General features: G+C 46.7%; 1 protein-coding gene across 8 annotated transcripts in view; it reads right to left on the reverse strand.

Annotated features, from left to right (window-relative positions):
- LOC119223563 (sodium/potassium/calcium exchanger 2-like) overlaps positions 1-22,480 on the reverse strand; it is a 40,390-nt gene extending 17,910 nt beyond the window's left edge. For 3 of the 8 annotated variants that reach the window (XM_062561149.1, XM_062561140.1, XM_062561135.1), the window contains exons 1-4: positions 22,101-22,480; positions 19,834-20,911; positions 3,496-3,542; positions 2,424-2,532 (exon numbers count right to left, since the gene is read on the reverse strand). In XM_062561149.1, coding sequence (XP_062417133.1) covers positions 2,424-2,532; positions 3,496-3,542; positions 19,834-20,737 — 1,060 coding nt within the window. In that variant the 5' untranslated portion in view covers positions 20,738-20,911; positions 22,101-22,480. The remainder of the gene's footprint in view (positions 1-2,423; positions 2,533-3,495; positions 3,543-19,833; positions 20,912-22,100) is intronic. The other 5 variants (XM_037480911.2, XM_037480910.2, XM_037480906.2 and 2 more) reach the window with 2 other exon arrangements.
- Positions 22,481-24,490: the final 2,010 nt, after the last annotated feature.

Here is a 24,490-nt window from a genome sequence, read left to right on the forward strand (position 1 = left end):
CAAATAAGGCCGGGAACAAGGTGCGCAAGTTCTCGAAAATTCCCATGGATGCCGATTTTTGTACAAACCCTAACCCTGAGCAACTTTCGAGAATGAGCATTAGCCGGTTGGGACACCGCCTGGTTTCCTCTGTGCAGAGTAGCCAACGCAAAGAGGGAAAGGTGTGAGAATGGTATAAAATCAGCAAGCTTTTATAATTGTTCATTTCTTTGAGGGAAACACCCATGCATGCCCGCACACATACTGACAGACACACACAGGGGTAGATAAATGAACCCTCCTTATATGTATCAATGATAGCTATGATGTCACCGGGCGAAAAGAGAGTGGGATAATACCTTATTTTATCTTAACAATGGGAGCAATAAAGCAGAAAAGAGTCTGCGTTTAAGCCAGGAACTCTGTACAACACAAGCGTTACCAGTTCCCAGCACTAGCAAAACAACCTCAGATTTCTCCCCCCCCAACCCCCCTCAGAAGAGCAGACAACTTTATTTTGAGAAATGTCCATAAAAAATGTATGGACAGAGTCCCAGCAGCTCCCCGCCCCCGGCTTCCGCTGAGCTACACTTAAAGCCTAAGAGCACGCAAGGACAATCTTTGTTGGATGCACCTGCCGGTCTCTCTCCAGGCCGCTGGCTCACCAACAAAATCCTTCTTTGCGTTACTGATCGCACCAAATGTGCGATGAACGCAGGTTCACTCGTTTTCAGAATGGTGCCAACCTTCAGCGTGCCCCAGACGCTAATGGATCAAAGGCTTCATCCAACGAAGGAGCCACGTGATGAGCGCTTGCTGAGATGTACTCAAGACCGATATCATCGTTAAATGTGGCTGCAAGTGTGAAAATGTCCCACGTTTGAGATGGAAATGACAAAATAATAAGCAACGTGTTGCTTTTGTTCTCTCGGGCAATGAATTAAATAAATGTGTGTCGTGTCTCACTGTAGCCGTTGCTTCATCGCTTACGTTTCCAGTCAATTTGCCAAAGGACTTGTCAGTCAAATCTGGACAAACATCTTCACATTTGTGCTGCATTCATACTGAAATGCGCTGCTCGACTATTTCAACCCACCATTAGGACAAATCTATTCATAAACACATCAGCATAGTTATTCTTTTTGACATTGCTTTGTACATGACTGGTAATGGTTAAGACCCACACATGAAAAGTGACTTTAGACTTTTGCACAGTCTACTTACAATCGTGCAGTTGAACAAATAATTCATATTAGACTTTAATACACGTTAGTTACTCCTCGAGGGACCGAAATAAAATATGCCTCCATAGGCCTCCACAAAGAGTGGCAGGGTGGAGTGTGTGAAACACTTGGTTGAACAAATACAACAGGCCACACAGACTTCCATTAGTTAAGCAGGCAATGATTTATATTTCAATCACTGAGATGGCAAGATGGATACACTGGGAAACGGTACACTTTGGATTTAGTACGCGACGACTTGATGTTAATGGGAACGTACATCAAGTACGCTGACTCACTTGGCTTTCAAGGAACGTGACGTCATTTTCAGAGAAAGCCGAAACATCTGCCAATGCGATGGAATCCATCAATAGGGCAACTATTTAGTCTGAGCATTGTTTCAGGCTCATAAATCTCTACTCTGCCTTATCCTATGTTTGAATCAAATAACTTACAATGCGAGGGGGAGGGGGGGGTGAAACCGAAGGGAATTAGCATTCAACATTCACATTGTTTTTAAGGGTTAGATTTCATCACATCATAAAATACTCCTTTAAAGATTTAAAGACCTTTGAATCACGAAAGCCCCCAAAAAACTGCAATGACAAATTCCCTCAGACCTGTGTCGCTTCCTGTTAATGTGAACTTTTCTTTCGCAGTGGGCTATTAATGGGATGACACTGCACCCCCCCCCCCCCCCCCCGGTGTATTACCATATTCATCCGCTGCGTCGCCGAGCAGAGGGATCAAGTCAATTCAGGATAGAAGTACATTCCAAATGTTAATGATGGATTCACTGGATTTTAAGTGATATTTAACACGGGGTACTTGCATCAAAGCCAATACTTTTTCTAGTTGGATCGTAGAATTAGTTAAAAACTTTGCCGAAACACAGTGGATGGATGCTCAGAGATGTTTTTCATTAAAAGAATTGAAGCTCAAGTTGAGAATACGAACATTTTTTTATACGGCCAAAGGTTTTCTGCCAGGAAAGGTCTTGGTGTTCATATATTTTGGATACACCTGAAATCAGCATTTAGGTTATTTTAAATGAAAAAGACTAGAAGGATGACAAATTCCAGGCAACATCAACCTGAAAATGGGGAAATTCACAGACAAAAAAAAAGAAAACCTCGGTGCCGTAAATCCTGCGAGTGAGAGACTTAAAGCTGTGAAGTTCATAACAGAAGAGCTGTGTTTCCTACGTGCAGCGTGTCTTACCTTCACTCAAAGGGTCCAACGTGTGAATCATCAGCTGGAAAATGCTGTTCCTCATCAAGCTGTTGTGCAGGGAGGCGGAACTACCTCCCCTCTGAAGCCGAGGCCTGGCCTGTGAGAGTCGAAACAAGATGTCAATCCCACATATTTTAACCTTTTTTTTTACCCGCAAAAAGTCAAACTGCTACCTCTTATTCCTGTCATGAAGCACAAACGCTGCGTTTAACTGCCGTGTCAAGCATCAATTGTAAGCACTTTACCAGAGTCATTTCTAATCCAAGCTGTTTGGAATATGATTCCCTAATCCTCCTTTTCATAAAAACCGTCCGTGGAACCTGCAAACCAGTAAAACTATTATAAAGTGTCTTAGCTTCTGAAAATTATAAACCCTATGGGTTGAGACGGGCGTCTCCCAATTGAAGTGGCATACGAGCTCTTTCTACCCGAAAAACAACCCTCGCCCAAGGTCACTCCAGCAGTTGAAACTGAACTTGAGAACTGCGGGTGTTTCGGCGAGCGCTGCAGGCGGAAGCCGTTTCGGGAACGTGGCCGCCTTTGGCTGCCCGCAGGTGACGCGTAGGCACAGGAGGTGTCAGATACTAATTCACAGGCCCATATGGGTGCGAGCGGGAGGCTCTGGGGAGGCGCACGCTCGTAGACTGGCAGGGCTTGTGTGAGATGCGGCGTCTCGGGTGTGACCCCGCAGGTTCTCCTTCTGCTGCCGCCATTTCATCTTCTCCGCTTACAATCCGGATGAAAACTTTACAAAGAGCATAAGAGAGTCGGCCATCCGGCTCACATCGGGCACACGCTCCTCCCTCGGGGGCCGGTCGTCTTTTGCATGCTGCGTACGAAACGTTACTGCGGAGGGAAAAGGCTCCAGAAAACAGACGGAGCTGCATCTCTGCACACGGGGTGGGGGGGGGGGGGGGGGGGCGGAAAGGTTAGCGAGAGCTGTGTACACATCTCCACGGTATGGTGGGGAGAAACGCAGGTTTATGGCTGCTACATCTACACACAAACAGGGACAAACACATACGCAGACTGGAAAGAGTGTCAATCAGACAGGACCTACCGACAACTTGCTCTCATCTTCCGGGGTCCCAGGAATTGCCTTCTCATCCAACACAGAGAGAAGTAGAAGTAAAAGGGGGAGAGAGAAAGAGAAAACAGGACAAAGATGTGAAGCATGCCGCGCACAACCACGCAGACGAAGATGAAGAGACGATAGTGAGAGACATTGCAGCACAGTTAAACTGATGGTGATGACTGACTGTGATGTAAGTAGACACGACTCGAGGGACACATTCATGCCCCTTTCTGTGCAGTAACAAAATGGGATTACATTGTCTCTTTCTCCTTAAAATTTCCTCAAAAAAACGGAGGGACGTCCACAGCCGTATATTGGTGCTCACAGTTAAAGTAGAGAGAATGAAAATTACAAAAGAGGGAATAATAGTTATAGACGCTTTGAGACATACTCACACTTCACATTCTTGCCACGAGCTAGCCGAGAAGATGCTAAATGCTAATTGTAGGATTTCAAATGGAGCTCAAGCCAGTTCGCTTAGCTTAGCACAAAGCATGGGAACTAGAAGAAGCGGCTGGTTCTTTCCACACGCCTCACAAGCACATTTTCTTTTGAATAAAAACTATTTCTTTAAGCTAACAAAGCCTAGTTTTGACCTGAATGGTCCACTCTGAAGCTTTGTCCTGCAGGTGCAGGGGTTCCCGTCTGATCGTGCTGCTTCTGAGAGAGTAGGCGTGTGTCAGATCCCACAAAAGTGACTCCAGTCTTTTCACGATCACTCAATTCTCTGCCATCGTTCTCAGCGAGCCCGTTTGGCATTTGCAGTATACTGTAACATCTATTTTTGAAACAGAAAGCTTTTCACCAAGTGACTGACTGAACTGCGCTCACTTTATCTCCAAAAACGTGTTTGCGTGAGTGCATCAACTATCAGTCGCTTAAGGCCTTCGTTTCTAGGAACAAACACAAAGCCTTTGTTGAGATTTTTTGAATATCTAGGTTTGGTTTCACGGCCTACACAGTTTTTGGACAAAAACGATGAAATGTGGAGGCACTTGTGTGTGCTGATACAGCGCACGGTGCCAAATTAAATGTGAAAAGAATAAGCAAATGTGATCAAAAGACAAGCATACACATTTTAAGACCTTCATGCTTGTCCAACCAGTGATTCATTTGCAGGCAAAATGATGCTGCACTGCATTGAAAATCAAAAATCTTGATTCAGGAAGAAGGAGTGTGATGTCAACTCTGGTTCATGAGATGAAAGCTTGATTTGAAAAATATATATTTTGTATTTCTTTGCTGATGTTGATTCTGAATTGACTAAACCAAACCAATTTACTCTTTACTTGATCATCCTTGGCTTATCCTTGTCATTTTTTATTCCCCACTGCAGTCATTGTGAATGTCAGAAACCACTGTGTGCCACTGTTTCTGTTTAACAGCTCATAATTTACCATACATTAGGTTTTTGTGTATAGCTACAGAAGAATTACGTAAATGAGAGCCTTGAAATGAAACATTTGCCATTTTCTTTTTGCAGGAGCTGAGTTATTCCTGAGATTTTCCACAGAGCTATTTAGCCATAACCAAATTTTTCCCCATTTCCTATCTTTTCACATGAGGTGTAATTATTCTATTTAACTCCCTATCACCCTCCTCAAAGGCAAAGTCAGGATGGTTAGCAGAGAATAGGTGAATGTGCCAGATAGAGATTACGCCGTGGGTCGCTCATTAAGCCAGCGTTAAATATTATGACTAATAATCACATAGGGAGATTAGTATGTTCTCTGGAGTTTGTGTGTTCTCTAATACCAGCAGCTCTGCCTTGCAGGTCTTACGTAATGTCACATTAGGATCATTCTTGGAAGCGGATCAGCTGAAGGAGATAAATGTCCCTCTACAGCCGCGTACATGTAACGGCCGCGTTACGGAGAATTATCGATCGAGAGTGTGACATCATGCAAAAGTACTTCCGCTTTCAACACTCAAATTGCCCACAGCTTAAAGAGAAAGGGGGACTTTCGCAGGAATCTGCACTCATTGGTGAAATGTTGAAGCTTTCAAACATCAGAGGCGGATTAAAGCTCTTCTCGTATGCAATCTGGATGCACAAAAGGCGTCTGTTTCTGGATGATTTAAATTTCCTTTATGCTTGCAGTATTGTCTCAAAACTTAAGTTGACACAATGCAAACTCTGAACTAAATCACAGCTCTTTAGCTAGAAAGACGGATAGAGCTTCCAAACCACTGCACTGTAGAAATTAAGACAAAAAAGAAATGTCTTGACAAATCTTTGTAAAAATGCAGTTTTTTTAATGTAACTTCAAGAAAAAAAGGCCAATTACAGTCTCACAAACTGTATGCTAAATATAAAGCTACTTGAAATCTAATATTTTCGTTACATTATACCTTGAAATATAGCTTTCACTGATTTAATTATTAAAAATTAATCATCAGCAATGACTAACCAGCGCCAGAGAAATATAGAACAGCTGGTGAACTTTAATGCAGCCTTAAAAAACAGGGAAAAAAACAAACTGAAATCCAAAATTATATCCATGTAATATATGTTCCACCCCTACTTCAACTATTAGTTACAAAAAAAATATATACCAGCCCTTAACAAGGTATTTAAATGGTTTCACAAGGTAATGAAAAGGAAAAAAACGTGCAAAAGCCAACGTTTATGCCAGGCAGACATTGCCAAACACATTCGTATGTGGTGAAACTGCAGAAACGGTGGATATTCTTTAAATATAGCATCTGTAAGCCTGTAAGCATCTGTAAGACTTGTGACAACCTCCCTGCCCGCCGTTTTACGCAAACTTGCAAAATGCAATCTTGCAGAGCTGCAGGCGTCTGCCTACATGTGCTTACAGTAGGCATCCTGTCTACAAGAGCATGACAGATTTGTCCATCTAGATTCAGTGTGCTTGAGCTAAACTGTTGAGCAGCACGACTGCATCTCTCTCTCGCATCCCCCCTCTCTCTCTCTCTCTCTCTCTCTCTCTCTCCAGTTTGCCTGGAGACGATAATGATGATCTTCAAGGAAAGGAGGGAAAAGCTGCACAACAAGTCAAGAAGCCATCCTCTTGCTAATTAGTAACCCCTTCATTTTTCTAACAAGCAGAACTAATTACAGGAGCTGCCACGACGCTGATTTCCCACAAGGCAATGCTCACCAGGACTAAGCCAAAATTGCTTCCTCTTACTCCCCCCTTAAATGAGCCAATCAGACTCAGGCTTTGGGGAGACAAAAACGGGAACAAAAACTGCCGTGTCATTTTTGCAAGTGAATGTAATCACCCAAAGCTAGGTTTGATCGAGGGACAAGGTCCCGTAGCAGAACTCCATGTATTGTAAAGTATTTTTCTTTTCTTCAGTTAATGATAATATTTATTCACTTATTCACCAGATTCAATTTAGATACTGTAGCTGAGTAAATACAAGAGGTAGAATAATAGTCTCTTGCCAACCTGATCAAATAGGAATTTTTCTGTTCCAGGGGGATTAGAGCTGGTTTTGATCTACACCAAACAATGAAAGGCTGAGCAAGGTTGTTTGTTTTTGAGATTGCAACAAACCATGAAACTAACTTTCTTGCTTTCTTTTTGCGTGGATATGGTCCATCCTTTTTAACGGGCCCCTCCTGTATATCTGCAGAGATTTTTATTAGGTTATTTCAGCACCTGACGCTGAAAGGCATTTTACTGACGTATCAATTCTCCAACAGGGGAACGGACCAACTCAATCGCTGACAGTGGTCCAAATCTAGTTTTACCTGAGCCCAGTTGGCAGGTATTGTTTATAGAGATAACATGTATACACCGTAACATCCTGTGAACTTTCCAGAAAAGGAGCCACCAGAAGTGAGAACTAGCGGCATCTGTGATCCACTTGCACACTAATCAAAACTGATACAGTGTTATGCTGTATTTAGTTGGCCTGGATTCTGACATTGATGTGTCAGAACTCGACCCTAACATCCTAAGGAGATCAAAGTAAATATACTTGATCTGCCGCCTGCAGCGTATCCTAGTACCCATACTAGAGGTTCTGAGGGACAATAACTCTATGAAGAGAATTTCTCTGTAAAAAGCCAGTTTTTGTACAACTTTAGGCTGTGGATTTATACACATTTTATGTGAACTAGAGCATTAACCGAGTGGTGTGACTCAATAAAATTGTTTCAAACAGCAACGGATAAATTGAAGATATCAGGCCTAAGATACTTCCATAGAATGACAGTTTTGGTCTTTTTGTGGGAAAAGCAAATTAGCAGTGAGCTCATCATCTCCCATCTGAGGCAAAGGGCAAACTCCAAAGACACTCTTTGCGAGAGGAAGATGTTAACGTATGCAGAGGAAACTTCCTGCTTGGCAGTCCAGTCAGCCGGTCTCATTTGCAGATGGGGTAATATGCTGACAGAGCCCTTTCAGGTCACCTTGGTGGGCTGGAGTGGGGGTGGGGTTGGGTTGAGCGGCATGCATCACTTGTTCATCAGTGACGGACATAACAAGCGGAAGCCCTCTGAGCCAACGGCAGGGGAGGCCTTCGGCAGAGTCGCTGAGCACCAGAGCATTTGGTCATTAGCTCATTAGAGGCTGTGCAATGTGCAACAACTTCCATTTCAAGACTTTTCGCTCTTGAATTTGGTTTAACACGGTCTGCGTGGTATCAATTCTGTCTACAACTGTCACGTTTTTTCACACTGGATCTCCTCACTTCATTCCGTAAACGATGGGTATTACATGAGCTGATGTAATGTTCTGGTGCCGCAGCTTAGCGGGGCTGATGCTTAGGGGGTCAAAAATCAAAATCCCCCAGAGGGAGGCGTTCATAAGGCGCGGCAGTCTTCCGCACTCCCCTACTCTATGTTTCCATCTCGATGGGTTGTGTGGGTCATACAACAAAGGAGATGGGCATCTTGGTGTCCTTCACATGATACTTTTACAGTGCTGTTACAGTAGCTAATTTGACCCTGCTTTCAAAAATAGCCCTTGATCGATAAGGTTTTCAGTTTCTTGCAACGTTTCACCTTCAGGCACTGCCTCGACTGAAATATGAAGAAAAGATTTTGAGCTTCTTTGTGTCAGGGGACAACAATGTTAAATCTTGGAATACGTATTTGTAAGCCTTAACCTTCACAACCTTGAGTTACTGAATTACAAGAAAATAATCGCATTCATTTTAAATGATAGCGAAACAAAATGAATACCGTGACCACTAAAACACATCACGTGGGAATTCCTGCTTAGCATACCTTCCAATCCCAAAAAAATGGACAAATCAAGGACGCAACGGCGTTAAGGCCTTGAACGTCAAATCAAAATCCGGCGTAATGATCGGGGCCTTTGTGAGATCCACCTCTCAGCATGGCACAGAAACACTTGGGACTTCTGGCAGTTCATGTCATCGTCATCTATCGCTGCTCGATAAAGGTAGCCTCTGTAGCCGACTCTGGCTATCGGTTGCCGGGTTCTCCGGAATGAGGGCACGGACACTGTCGTATTTGCGGAACACGGTTTTTATTTGGTTTTTATTTGGTTTACTGACACAGCGTTGTCTGCTTTGCTGTCGGCGCTCCAGCCCGCTCTGTCCCCCGCTCACCCCCGCCTTACTGCTCAAATAGGGGGAAAAACGCACACAATTATCCCCAGCTGGCTGTTATTGTCTCCAGCTGGCCCCGTTCCCCGAGCCACTCCCCCGCTCTCCCACCTGCAGCCGGGCTGAAACCACGCCCGCCACCACATACCCCCACCGCCCGACTTAGGCCGGGGAGCCGTCCGGCCTAGCTTACTCCCCCCCCCCTCCCTCGAGAGGGCGGGAGAGGAAGTCCGCCACAACCATCTGCGTCCCCGGCCTATGGACCACCTTGAAGTTAAAAGGCTGCATGGCCAGATACCACCGAGTGATCCGGGCGTTAGTATCCTTCATGCGGTGGAGCCATTGGAGCGGGGCGTGGTCCGAACAGAGGGTGAATGAGCGTCCCAGGAGGTAGTAGCGCAGGGAGCCCACCGCCCACCGGATGGCCAGGCACTCCTTCTCCACCGTGCTGTACCTGGCCTCCCTCTCCGACAGTTTCCGGCTGATGTAGACCACCGGGCGGTCGACCCCCTCGACCTCCTGGGACAAAACGGCCCCCAGCCCTCTGTCCGACGCGTCGGTCTGCAGAACAAACGGGAGAGAAAAGTTAGGTGTGTGGAGGAGTGGCTCCCCACAGAGAGTCTGTTTTACCTTCTCAAACGCCCGCTGGCACTGCTCCGACCACTGGACCGGATCTGACGCACCTTTCCGGGTCAGGTCGGTCAAGGGGCTGGTGAGGTCCGCAAACCCGGCGATGAACCGTCTGTAGTAACCTGCCAGCCCCAAAAACCGCCTCACCTCCTTTTTCGTCTTGGGGCGCGGGCAGGCTGCAATTGCCGCTGTCTTGTCCACCTGAGGACGCACCTGCCCCCCCCCCAAGTGGTACCCCAAATACCGTACCTCCCTCCGTCCAACTGCACACTTCCCCGGGTTGGCGGTGAGCCCGGCCCGCCTCAGCGACTCCAGCACCGCGTCCACCCGCCGCACATGCTCCGCCCAGGTGGTGCTGTGGATAATAACATCATCAAGGTATGCGGCCGCATACGCGGCGTGCGGGCGCAGTACCTTGTCCATGAGCCGCTGGAATGTGGCCGGGGCACCGAACAAGCCAAAGGGAAGCATGGTAAATTGGTACAAACCATACGGAGTGGAGAAAGCCGTTTTCTCTTTGGACTCTGATGACAGGGGAATCTGCCAGTAGCCCTTAGTTAAATCCAGGGTCGTAAAAAAACGTGCAGTGCCCAGCCGGTCCAGGAGTTCGTCGACCCGGGGCATTGGGTAAGCATCGAATCGTGATACGTCATTCACCTTGCGGTAGTCCACGCAGAACCGCACAGTCCCATCCTTCTTGGCCACCAGAACGATGGGGCTGCACCACGCGCTGTTGGACTCTTCTATTACTCCCATTTCCAACATAGCTGCTAATTCCTCCCGGACCACTTTTCGTTTGTGTTCGGGTAGTCTATAGGGTCGTGACCTTACCGTCACCCCCGGGGGAGTCTCAATTCTGTGCATTATCAGGTCGGTGCGGCCTGGCCGGGGGGAGAACACATCAGCAAACCGCTTCTGCAACTGGGCAACGTCTGCTCTCTGGTCCTCAGAGAGATGACCCTCACACGGGAGCGGGGTGGGATTAGCTGCTTTTGGCACCTCCGGCCCCAGGTCCTCTCTTTCCGATACTGTGGAAATCAGAGAAACAGACTCCGCCTCCCTCCAGGCTTTCAGGAGGTTGAGGTGGTATATTTGTGTAGCACCGCCCCTGTCAGACCGCACCACCTCATAATCAACATCCCCCACCCGGCGTGTGACCTCGAAGGGCCCTTGCCACTTAGCCAGGAGTTTTGAGTTGGAAGTAGGAAGTAATATAAGTACCTTTTCTCCCGGTGTGAATTCTCGCAGCATGGCTCCTCTGTTGTACAGCCGCTGTTGTCGTTCCTGGGCCTGGAGCAAATTCTCCCGTGACATCCTTCCCAGTGTGTGGAGCTTTGCTCGCAGGTCCAGAACGTACTGGATCTCGTTTTTCCCGGGGCTCGGACCTTCCTCCCAGCTTTCCTTAATAAGGTCCAGCACCCCTCTTGGTGACCTGCCAAACAGAAGCTCAAAGGGAGAAAATCCCGTGGAGGCCTGGGGGACCTCCCGGACTGCAAACAACAGAGGGTCAAGCCATTTATCCCAATTACGTTCATCGTCGCTAATAAATTTACGAATCATGGACTTCAGCGTCCTATTCATCCGCTCCACCAACCCGTCGGTTTGGGGATGGTACACGCTCGTGCGGACGGACTTAATGCCCAGTAACCCGTAAAGTTCTCCCAGTGTGCGCGACATGAACGAGGTGCCCTGGTCTGTTAGAATCTCTTTCGGGATTCCAACCCGGGAGATGACCTGAAACAGAGCCTGCGCGACGCTCTTTGCAGAGATATTGCGCAATGGCACTGCCTCCGGATACCGGGTTGCGTAATCCATGAGGACTAACACAAAGCGGTATCCGCGTGCGCTCCGGTGAAATGGCCCGATGAGGTCCATGCCGATACGCTCAAACGGGACCTCCACCAACGGTAGCGGCCGCAGCGGGGCACGTGGTATGGCTGGTGAATTAACCAATTGACACTCCGGGCAGGACGCACACCAGCGGCGCGCATCCGCCCGGATGCCTGGCCAATAAAATCGGGCCATTATCCGGTCTAGTGTTTTCCCGTATCCCATGTGACCCGCCATCGGATTATAGTGAGCCGCCTGGAAAATCATTTCCCGGCGGCTTTTCGGCACCAGCAACTGGGTGTTTTCCTGCCCCGTTCGAGTGTCACGACTCACTCTATACAGTCTGTCCCTAATCAATGAGAAGTGCGGGTACGACAGTGCTGCGCCAGGGCGCACCAAATGACCATCAATTTTTATCACTTGGTCGTAGGCTGAGCGTAGAGTATCGTCACGAGACTGCTCGAGTGGAAAATCTTCCATGGAGCGAAACTCGGGAACCGCCGGAGTCTCCACGGGATGCTCCGCCGGTTCCCCCCCTCCCCCGGCGGCGTCGGACGACCTCGCGTCACCGCTGAGCACAGCACAAATACCGCATGTCCCTGTCGGTCGTGAACGCACCCCCGCAGCCTCTCCCATTAGCGCGTTAAATCCCTCCCAATCCGTTCCCAAAATTACGGGGTGCGTCAGGCGGGAGCTAACCGCGACCTTTATTCTATATTTTTTCCCCTTGAACCTAAGTTCGACGGACACTATGGGATACTCATGAATGTCCCCGTGCACACACCTAATTTTCACCCGCGACGCTTCTACCAATGCCCCTGGCCGAACCAGGCTCTGGTGTATCATGGACTGCGAACAGCCCGAATCCACCATCGCCTGGCGTGTACCCCCCTGGGTTCTTACCGGAACGCGGTACGTCGCTCCCGGGCCGGGGGAGGGTGCTGGAGCGCCGGCAACCCGGATCACCTGCCCCACCTCCATTAGCGGGCACTCCCTCCGTAGGTGGCCGGGCCGCCCGCACCTCCAGCACTCCTGCCCTGGCGCTTGAGAACCTCCCCGTGGGTCAGGAAGGGGGCCGGGGCTTGCTGTGGTTGGGGGGTCGCGGTGCGGGGCCGTCGGTGTCCGCCGTGGGGCCGGTCCGGGTCGTCCCGCCGCCTGCTGCTGGCTCCATCCCTGGGCTGCCGCCGCGGGTCGGGGCGGCGCGCCCTCCCCGTCGCCCGGTCCGCGGGGGTGTACCCCCAGGTGGTCCTCTGCCAGGGTGACGGCTGCCTCCAGTGTCGGTGGGCGGTGATACCGGACCCACGCCGCCGTCCGGGCCGGGAGCCCCTCCACGAACTGCTCGAGGACCACTTTCTCGAGGACGTCCGAGGCTGATCCCACCCCGCCTGGCCGAAGCCACCTGGCGGCCGCGTCCTTGAGCCTCTGCCCGTAGGCGAATGGCCGGTCCTCGGGTCCCAGCCTGGCCCCCCGGAATCGCCGCCGGTGGTCCTCCGGCAGCAACCCCAGTCTGTCGACCACTGCCTTGCGCACCGCCACGTAGTCCCGCCGGGCCGCCGGGGGCAGCCCCATGGCTGCTGCCTGCGCCTCCCCTGTTAGCAGCGGGAGCAGCCTCACTGCCCACTCCCCGGCCGGCCACCCGCCCGCCTCCGCCGTTGTTTCGAAGGCCTCCAGGAATGCCTGTGCATCGTCCTCGGCCGTCATCCGGTGGAGAGTCAGGCTCGCCATCGCTGTCGGGATCGGTGGTGGTGGTTCCGCCCGCGCCACCAATTGCTCCAGGGCCTGGGCCTGCCTCCCCACCTGGGCCTGGAGCGCCCCCAGGAATTGGCGGTTGGCCTCCGCCTGGTCGCGCTGGATCGCTGCCATTTCTGCCAACATCTGGCCCAGTGCGAGCACCGGCTGGGCCGCCATCTCCTGCCGTTGCTCCTCGTCTGTCATTTTTCCTCTCCGCCGAGTTGGGCGCCACTGTAGCCGACTCTGGCTATCGGTTGCCGGGTTCTCCGGAATGAGGGCACGGACACAGTCGTATTTGCGGAACACGGTTTTTATTTGGTTTACTGACACAGCGTTGTCTGCTTTGCTGTCGGCGCTCCAGCCCGCTCTGTCCCCCGCTCACCCCCGCCTTACTGCTCAAATAGGGGGAAAAACGCACACAATTATCCCCAGCTGGCTGTTATTGTCTCCAGCTGGCCCCGTTTCCCGAGCCACTCCCCCGCTCTCCCACCTGCAGCCGGGCTGAAACCACGCCCGCCACCAGAGCCTCTTTCTTCAACCATCTGCGCAACGCATTTCCTTGCAGGGAGACTTAAGTTTCGTCCCTTTAAACCTCGTTCGCCACCATTCGGAGTGAGAAGAGCTTTCTGTGATTACGTAATGGCATGACTCACACATGCCACCAAAGAATAGGATAAAGAAACACAAATGAAGACTGGCAATAAGGGTGTGATAGGGTTGGCTTTTAATGGCAGATCGCATTACCTTAATAGAGATTGTGACTTGTCTTGAGCTACTCATTAATTGATATGGCTACCCCTTGAAGCAAGGCACAATGGTTTGAATTAATACCGCTACAATTAACATATGTGCACAATCAGAAGAGGACAATTTGAGGGGGAGATTTGACTTACAATATTTAGGAGATTAAAAACATACATTCATTTTTGTATAATCTGCAGAAATGAGCTTTTTTGACGGTATCAATTTTCCAAATGGTGTAAGTTACTATTTATTTCACCTCTTTCACCAAATCTAGTGATGTCCAGGGGCACGTTGCCTTTTCTGTTTGTTGTGTAAACATCGCTGAAAAGGACACACTCACATTGGCTCAACTTTGCATGCGTAATGATATTTCTTTAGGGGAAAATAATATGCTTTATTTCATTTATTGAACTACTAAACTTGGTGACCGTGTCACTGTAATCAGTGACACGGTGACCTTCTAACCATTCACAACACTAAAGAGATAGTGAAGAGCCACTTTCCACTCTCACAAGAATGAAGGCTAAAAGCCAAATAGTACAATAATCTAGGACAAAATATATAAAACAATTATCAGCACCTGTGATGCAATTACATTGCGTCTGGACAAAAGCATGGGCGCTGGCGTGGGACGACAACAATGCCAAGAGAGCTCCCAGAATAATTGTAGACAACAGACGAGAGGCGGAAGAAGCAGCAGCTCTGGCTCAATAGTCCTCGGCCTCCTGAAACCCGGCACTGTGTGTTTTCATTGGTCCATTACTTTATTTTAAAGGATACCTTTATTTCCATAGACTGGTCAAACCTCCCTCCCGTCGAAGAGCCTCCAAAAATGGAAAACTAATTACTCTCCTTCGACACCGAGCCACAGCTGGAACGGATGATGAAACTTGGACTCTTTGTCGTCGTCGTCGTCGTCGTGGGATCGAAGTCACAGGTTTTTTTCTATTTTTAAATCGTTGGACTGTGGATCTGTGGTCGCTGGCTCAGCTCGAGCCCCAAAACGAATCCACCCCCCTGGGAGCGGGTTTATAGTGTAAGTGCTGGCAGAGGTGTCTGCACACCCATTTGAATAAATCACCTTAAAACCACACAGATCAGCACACAAACAAAAACAATTGAACTCAGCTTTTTTACAGTCCAACTTTTCATCAAATAATCGATAAATCTATTGTCCTCTACTTTCTGACTATACTTAAGTTTTTACTACGGTGCTTCCATTTGGTCGTTTCCATCTGCCCATCAGTAACGTGGGCTTGGATGAAATTACCATTACCGACACATATTCTTTACGCAGTTTTCAATCAAGGTCACTTCCACAACTTTCCTTTTAAAAAGGATACAAGCGTGAATCCGCTCTCTGCTTTCACAGAAACACACAGTGTAAATAAAGGACAAGGACACAAACCGTACAAATTACACTGTAAAAAGACATCAGCTACGTTTGCTCTACATCTGTACTGTACTGTACTGTAAAAGAGGCCAGCGTGTGTGGTAGTACTTACTTACATACTTATGCCAGAGGTAAATATAAGTATTTATACAGCATTTTCAAAAGATTTGCTCGACAACTGCTTTTATAATAGCAAAATCCATTCAAGCCCATAGAGGCCATATGAAACGGATGCAGTTGAAAATTTGAAAGGAGTTCAGCAGTGCACATCTGGATGTTGCTGAAAATTAGGTAGACATCCGTCATAATGGGAGATAATCCCAGGAAGACGTCACCCAGGACTAAAATAAACAGCTAGGGACGGAGTTCATGCAGTGCAGCCTGGTATTACAGTGTGCCATGAGGTTAGTTCACGTTCCGTTTGGACTGGATCAAAATGTAAAAATATAGCACACAGCATTCAGCCTAAAACACTAGGTTTCATGTGTGAATACATAGACGGTTTACAGCATCAGACCTAAATTCACTGGGAGGAAACACAAACAGTCCGCTCGCCGCACAGAACCCACTTTGTAAGTGATCTTTGAAGCAAATCCTGATGGAAGATCTCGCCTCTGTGACGCTATTTATAGCCCGGTAATACATCAGAGGTCGCACCTTCCATCTCAGCAGAACCAACATCTGCCTCGAAACACATTGAGGGTATTAGGCATCTCATGTTGTGGTTGGATGTCGAATCATACAGAAACTACACATTTCAAGCTTTACTAATTGAAACATGTATACGAGACATTTATCTCCAGTTTGGTTGCCTTGCATTTCATTTGTTCATTATTTTGCTAGAACACATACGCCCACCGATGATATTCGCTGCTCGACAACTAGTTGTTTTTGACGAGTTGTCAGATGTGGCCAAGCAAAAATGACAGAATAACATCATTATCAAAATGTGACACAATGGTAGTAACTAGTGAAAGGGGGCCGTCGCTCCTCTGCCTTTCAGAACACCGGACTGCCCAACGTGTCTGATCTGCCGCAGCCAAATTTTCCAAAAGCAGCCTGTCAGTCCATCAGGCGAATCATGACAGAGTGTACTGCACGTACTAATGATGCGTAATCAGTGCTTTATGCACGGGTCCAATTCTATTTCCGTGCCGTTAATTCACTGAGAACACCACCTGACCATGACGTCGCACTGGAAGAGAACATGCACCAAATAAAAGCAATGACAGTCAAATGAGCCACTGCTTTCGTTGACTTTACAACCCTGTCGATCACAGGACCAAGCAGTTTGACACTGTAGTCACCCTTTGGTACTAATCCAGAGGCGGTACTGAAATGACTGACGGTATTAAGCCTCACAAAAGCTAGTATTTATTACAGGGATTTGAGTTGGATTGCTTTATTCCTCCATGCTTTTGCAGACAACTACTACTGTCGCACCATCCGCTGCGGTAAAACATCTGGATCTGTAAAAAGTAGAAAAAAAAGACCAGTCTGCAGGGTTGTGTCTTAGGAGGGGAAGAGTGCCCAAAGGTTGTAACCTTACTCATTAGGCTGAGACAGAGTGCCCTTGTTGTGAGATTTACAAGCAACAAAGCACTCATAAGGTAAACAAAGCTTTTAGGCCCCAAACAAGCCAGAACGAACCGGTAAATACATCCTTCCAACATCTGTTTGGATCCAAGAAGAAAGTAATTAAATCACAAGTCATGCCCGCCAATCAACTGAATGGTCAAATCTGAGGCTGGATGAGTTTCACAAAACAACAGATTTCTACTAATTTTGCTATGAATATTTCTTTATTATCAATGGAGCACGGGGCCATGTGTATGGAAGGAAAGCTGCTTGGAAAACTATGCAAAGTGTTGAACTTCCTCCCATCTGTCTAAAAGCTAATGTGGCAAAAGCCTTCTTCGTCCTACGTTTGCTGTAATTTCAGGTCAGTCTAAGTGCACGGCATTATGGAGCATTCATGGTTGTGTTAACTGGATTGAGAGATTATTGCAGATTACGTTTGATATGGCTGACCACTGAATTAATGTCAAACAATGGCTTTAAATAGACCTTCTATCCGCCACTCTTTTTTTTAAATGTTTTATCAATAATGTTACACCTGATCCCAGGGCTCAAAAAGACTACTCTGATCTGTCAAATGATGGAAAAGCTCCTCTTGCTATCTGACGCTCTGCCTGGGAGCGAAGACATTTATTTCGAGGAAATAAGCAAACTATTTTGATGCTACCGGGAGGAGAACAAACGCGTTTTGAGAAAGAAACTTTTCAGGTCGATAAAAAAATGAAAAAAGAGAACGCAGTGCAGGCAGTCCTGCAGTGAGATGAAAGGCAGCGGCTGCAGACGGTACAAAATTGACAGATGAGTGCTAAATGCTAAACATTATACTGCTGTCCATGCTACTCTCAGAATTGAATTTTAGATGGTATTTATAGCATTATTGATGGTTAACTGCCAATTACCAACCAGGCAACCTACACCCTTTCTCCTATGGTAACAGGGCACCACTTCTCTTTTGCTGCAGACTGCCCATCTTTCTGTCTACTACTTACTAATTACTGCAATGTAATACATATCGGGGACGTCCTAATATCACATTGCACAAAATAATCTGTTCAGGAGTGTGGCATAAAAGAGCATCCTATTGTTCTTACAAAGCAATATTTTACACCTGAACGGACCTGCATGGAGGATAAGGAGCTCATTCACAACGGTTAAATGATTAACTTAAATAAAAAAGCAGCTCAGTCCATAGTAGTGAATGTCACTTAAAAATAGAAAGATAAAAAAAGCGGAAAACCAATCATACTTTGCACGACACTTGCCCTTGCTCTACTGTTTGACTCTCCATTACTCATGTATGGATTTACACACATACAAGTCTGCTAAATTGCCAATTAATTCCCAAAATAACATGAGTCTTAAAATACACATGTCCCCAAAGTGTCAACGCTTAATTAAAAAAAAAAGGTGTTTAGATGATTATATTCTAATAATATTTTTGCCTTTGTAGTTCTATTAACCCAGTAGACCCATACAACAAAAAGAAGTTCACTGACAATCTCGGTTTAGTAAAATACAGCTTTAGACTGTTATTTTGTACATTATGTAATTCTTTTTTTTTTTTACGTATTCGGTGCTGAAAGATTCAGCCATGTGCTTGTTACCCACAATGCAAGAGAGAGGACAGGCTAAATCTGATGAGACACGATGGTGGGATTTGATCAACTCATCTGTCTTGCACTTTTTCTCCTTTCCATCAAAATTAGTTTTTTTAATACACACACACCAGCGGTCCTGTTGGCCACACTACCCAGAATCCATTTCAGATCAAGGTCACCCGAGTGTTCTCTGGCACTCAGCCTGTGCACCTTACTTCTCATTCTGTTCTTGCACAGAAGCCCTCAATCAAATTAGTTTGGCAGAATAGGAGCAAAACAACTATTGCCGGGTTTGCTTTTTAAACGGCTGCAAAACAAAAGGCAACGTTGGTTTCTTTGACAGTTTCTCCCCTCGACATTGTAACCTGCCGTTTAAATGTCCTTTATGTACTTAGAATAATCCAGATTTAATTAAAAGCTTTAAAATGCAACTTTCACAAAATGTAATTTCAATCTCATGTCACAAAGAAATCTAAATCCGTCTGGATAAGCTCTACACCGGTATCAAATTGCACTGCGGTGTCTTTTGCCCTCAAGTGTCATTGATGTGGACGAATGCTATGTGAAGTCAAACAATCACTGCTACTATTTTTGTCTATGGAGTATTTCAAGATTTATGTTAAAGTATAACATTGCCTGGAGACTGCATGGTTTTACTGCATGGGGTTCACATGTTTACACAGTTATTTAAATGCAAATCTTTAATCGAGAAAAATAAAAACAGCTCGAGAATTTCTAAGAATTTCTATGCCAGACCGGGACACAATTTGTAGAGCTTAACCCAGAATTACACATATAACTGTTTTCTTAATCCCACAGAGGAATACTGTACGCCAGCCCTGTGTAGCATCATTTAAACCACATGAATGGACAATGGTCAGTTTGTGCTTGTTGCATATTGCATGATCTTAGAGTGCGGGATGTCTGTGGGACACTGGTGTTATTTGAAAACGCTCATTAGGCTAATGAGAACATGAAAAGGATGCATGGAATTAAAAGCACGTCTCCACAAACAAACCGGTTTCATCACAGTCAGCCTGACTTCATCAAAATAACGAATCAGCTGTATGATAGATGTGTCGATCCCATGTAAGAGGAGACATGGAAGGTGATTTCTTTTGTGCCAAAATACCAAAAGTTATAACTGCACACCTACTGTAACTTCGTCATAGTCTGGCATTTCATTTAAAGTTGTATTATTAAAGGAAATGGTGGTGAAGGAAAAGGGAAAGGGGGAAAAAAAGCAATATTGCTCAAGAGACCAACTCACCTTGGGCTGCACTTCTACTTCGACCACTTGGTTCTTGTTCATGCAGTTCTTGACGAATCTCTCGACACTGCTGTTGCACTTCATGAAGATGACATAGGCGGCGTAGGCTGAGAGCAGCGTGATACTTTCCCACATGGAGATGATGTTATCCAGGAAGAAGATGATGAGCATGATCAGATCCAGTATGTAGAAGGAGACGTCACGGAAGAGTGGCCACCATGTTAGGTTGAGGATTTCCTTGGAGAAGATGGCACACATCCCAATCACAAAGAGGATGTTGAAGACGGCCGAGCCCACGATGGTGCCGATGCCCACGTTGCTGTGCGAGATGAAGACGCCAATGATGGAGGTGAAGAGCTCCGGGGCTGAGCCGCCCGCCGCCATGAAGGTGGCGCCCGCAACGTCATCCGAAATGGTCAACTTCTCCGTGATCACTGTCAGTGCTGGGACAAAGAACTCGTCGCACACTATAGCTAAGGCGATGAACATGTAGATCATGCCAAACATGTGGAGGACCACTGCTCCTTTGCGTCTCTCCTCAAGGGTGAAGAGGTCGGGCGGGTAATCCCCGTGGCCCTCGCTGTTATTTGATGCAGACTTCATGGCTATCGGCATGTCGGCTGACACATTGGGGTCCCTCTGGTGTTGGCTGAAAAGTAGAGTCCTGTGGGGGGCCGACTGGCGGAGATCCTCCTGGGAGAGAACTGGCTCACTGAAACCCCCTGAGCTCCAGGTCAAGGCACTGATGGAGAAAGCACTTAAGGCCACCAGGCTGAGGGAAAACCCTACGATTCGCAATGGCCTTAGCTTTTTCCGCAGACATCGGTAGGCCTGCCGCTTACAGGCAGCACTCAACGTGGGCCTTCTCTCAAGGGACTCGGAGCAGGGTTGATCCGGACCCATGTCTGGGCAGCTTGTGGTGTCCTCACTCTCAACGGCTGGGTAGGATGAGGGGAGAGCGGCGGGCAGGTTTTACCGGAAACAATGCATGGTGTTGTCACAAGTTTCAAATGAATCGAAAAGATTGTAGAAGCTTTCCAGGGTCTGGTTTGCCAAATGTCGTCTTCATATTAGCCTCTGACGGAAAAAAACCCCAAAAGAATGAAGAAAAGGAATTAGTGAACCATGAAAGAAAGTCAGGAGTTTAAAGCTTACATCAGAATATGATTAAATCAAGGTCTACTCTAAAGATTTGGCTCCGTCCCTTTAAACAGATTGATGCTACAAATAGCAAACAAGCCATAGAGAACTCAAATGTGCTGCTTTTCTCTTTTTATACAAAAAATCATAAATGCAAGAAGGGAAAATGTGCAATGGACAATTGACGAATCCCTTTATTAATAACAGTTGCAAACAAATCTAAGAATAGAATGAACAGCAGCTACCTTATTCAATAATCATTGCTGTGGATGGGCCGATCAGGGCCGATCCTTCCAGCGACTGCCAAAATAAGCGGCATTCAGATATTGAGAAATGAAATCTAAGAGGTAATCCCCAGGTACAAGGTTATGCAGTCATGTCAAATACTCATCTGAAAATGCGTATCTCGAGCGTTAAAACTACCCCATGGTTTTCTGTCAGTGCACTCTGAAATAAATATTGAAATATGTGATATGGAAAAACAAATGAAGAATTTACTATAAGTTTAAACATGCACTAATTGAAATGATTTGTCCATTGGAGACTTCATTAGCTGCTTACCATTGAGTATATTCAGTGATTTACATGCAGTAATTCACAATGTCAACACATTTTAAGGGCAATATGTTGCTACGTACAGATATCAACTTCGGCGACGTGATCCTTCTGGCTTAACTATTTTATTGTCAACTGGGACAACGTGTATTCAGAAATCTGTCACCTGCTCTTTTTACCTGACATAATATTACGAAACGTGAAGGCCGACGGATTACGGACATCAGTCAGTAAAAACGATGAAGGCTGTGATGCTGCAGCTATGGGGAAAGGACATTCAAATAAAAACAAAAACAGACGCACGCACGCACGCATCCTGTCCTGTTTGACTTTCCAACGACGCACACGCAGCCCGCTGCCGTTACACTGAACCGCGTGTCACAGACGGCAGTTCCACGGCCAACTCTTTCCGCCCCCTGTCTGCCCTTCAATGACGCCTTCGCCCTTTCGGCTGGAGCATCATCTTCCGCCAAAGGGAGCCCAACATTTAGTGTCCCGGCGGCGTGGCGCACGACGCGCGCGCAGCAGCAGCAGCAGCAGCTTTCTGCTGCAGACGGCGGGCATGCCTTACCTTCGTCAAAGGCGAGAAAACATCTGCACGGCACAGCAGCAGGTTGGAATTAAATCCTCCGCGGTGCCCTCTTGCTCTCGCCGAGCAGTATGTGACCGCGCTCTGCTCTCCGACGACAGAGGAGGAGCTTTGGAGGGGAGGGGGCGAGGATGCTTTTCACACTGCGCTCACCTCACTCGCTCTCTCTCGCGCGCTCTCTCTCTCTCTCTCTCCCTCCCTCACAAAAGCAGCAGCAGCAGCAGCAGCAGCAGCACCCACCCCGTCTCGGTTGAGAGGAGAAGAAAAAGAAAAGACCCGGTCGAAAATACGTCGCTAACGTAGCAGAATATTGTGCTGGGCTGGGCAGCCCACGTGAACCGCTTGGCGTATTAATAAAGCCAGGTAAGCGACAGACAGCGCATCCTACCCGGCTCACTTCGCGCGGTGGGGGCTTTGGTGATGTTGCATTCTGAGGGAGGAGTTGCCGTGGTTACACAGCAAAAGGCAGTATTTCCACTGTTCCACTTTTTTTTTAAATTATTATAAATATTCCGCTGATGACGGCACAGGTGGATATGCTTTAGCTTCGTTGCAGATTGGTGTGTATGAAACGCTTAAGGTCATTTCAAGGTTATATGCAGAGGGTGGATCCAAACCTCAAAGATAACACGTGCAACCAATTCGAACAGCGGCATCCCATCCCACGTGACCGAGCCAAGCGAGACCTTTCCACGCTAGAAGTTTCAAACCAACAGCTAGCTTTGGTCAAACAGGGGTCAGGTGGATCTCTTCATCTCTACAGGCAGTTCCAAAATGATTGAACATTTCCTTCAATATATATTGATTGATTAAAAAAAATGTTTTGTTCCATTACCATGCTTGCAGCCCCCTGATGTTTCCCCCTTTGAACGAAAGCCCCACGACCACTTAGCATTAGTCGACAGTCCAAACCCCATTTGATGGACACAGACATGCCATCTCTACACACTGTGACAAAGTATGTGTGACACTAATGGCCCGGTGGTGTATAATAAATCATAATTCACTGACCTCATTGATTGCACCCTCTACTTTGCTCTCATCTCCTCCCAGCTGCACCCAACAGGAAACGCAAACTTTCCCCAGATTATGGTGACCACTATCAGTTTGGTTCAAGTTCCTCCAGAGTTTAAGCTTATTCATTTCTTATTACTTATTCAAAAATAAATGGTTTGTTCTCTAATATGTAATTAAATAATAATTTAATTTGGCACCTGTGTAATTAGAATTAAACATTGTTTTACAGAACATGTGTGGCATCGATCTTTTTTTTATCTAGTCTTTGGAAGTACGTAAATATTTCCTATTACATTTAAGGCTCAATCTCCATTGTGTAATGTCCATCATAGGACTTGCAAGTGAAATGATGTCACACTCAGAAACCCAGAATATAAAGGGATTGAGTCTTGATTGCCTCACATTTTTCACCACTCCGCGCCAACCAGTCCCGGGTTTCTCCACAAGAGCAAACCGGTGGCTGTCCTGAGGCTTTGATTGGTGATTGATCACATGTCGGCCACATCATTTTCGGCACTGGACCAACTGTCCGTTTGGGATACTAACGGCCAATCGACCAATTTCACAATACTCATGATGGGTATTTCACTCTGTGACCTTGACACTTTAAAATGTTGATGTAATGTTAACATAAACCTGGATAAGAAAGTTGAGATTTGGATTTTAAAATAATTAGTTTAGTGTCTAACTGCTGTAAGAGACTAAAAGGGCAGGATGTGTCTGCTTAGTTGGACTTGGTCAGATAAACAAAATATTCAATGATGTCCGCTCCTGTTCCAGACTGATGGGTACTTCATTTTACTACACTTTACTTATATTATTGAAAGTAATTAAAAAAAATTATAAAAGTAATGAAAAAGAATAATTGTTAGTTACAGCCAGACATTTAGAGTATTTCATAAAAATGGCACAGGCAAGTAAGTCCAAGTTGGGTTTCATTTCAGGGGATTTTGGTGATTCGGGGGATCATTGCTGTGGAAAAGGCGTCTATGAATCAGGGCTAATTCCCCTGACGACTGCCAAAAAGCTCCATGTTGACGTTCAGAAATTATATGCAACAGGAAATCCCACAAAGTTGAGCAGACATATGAAATACTCACATAATGGTGGTAAAACCACTCAAGGTATTCTCTTACTGTTTTCTGATGAAATGAAGACACAACATACTATGGAACAATTTGAGAATTGATAAGAAATTGTGCGGCCTGAACAGAAAAGGCGGTTGACATTTTGCCTCCACCTGTCATCAGGGAATAGTGATGAATCAAAGGCAAGAGCTGCCACAATGAGACGCTATGTTTAGCTGCATGAGCACATGCATCAGGGTAGGCATAATCATAAAGGGCAAACTCCGC

The sequence above is a fragment of the Pungitius pungitius genome, chromosome 1 (assembly GCF_949316345.1).
Source record: "Pungitius pungitius chromosome 1, fPunPun2.1, whole genome shotgun sequence".
Lineage (NCBI taxonomy): Eukaryota > Metazoa > Chordata > Actinopteri > Perciformes > Gasterosteidae > Pungitius > Pungitius pungitius.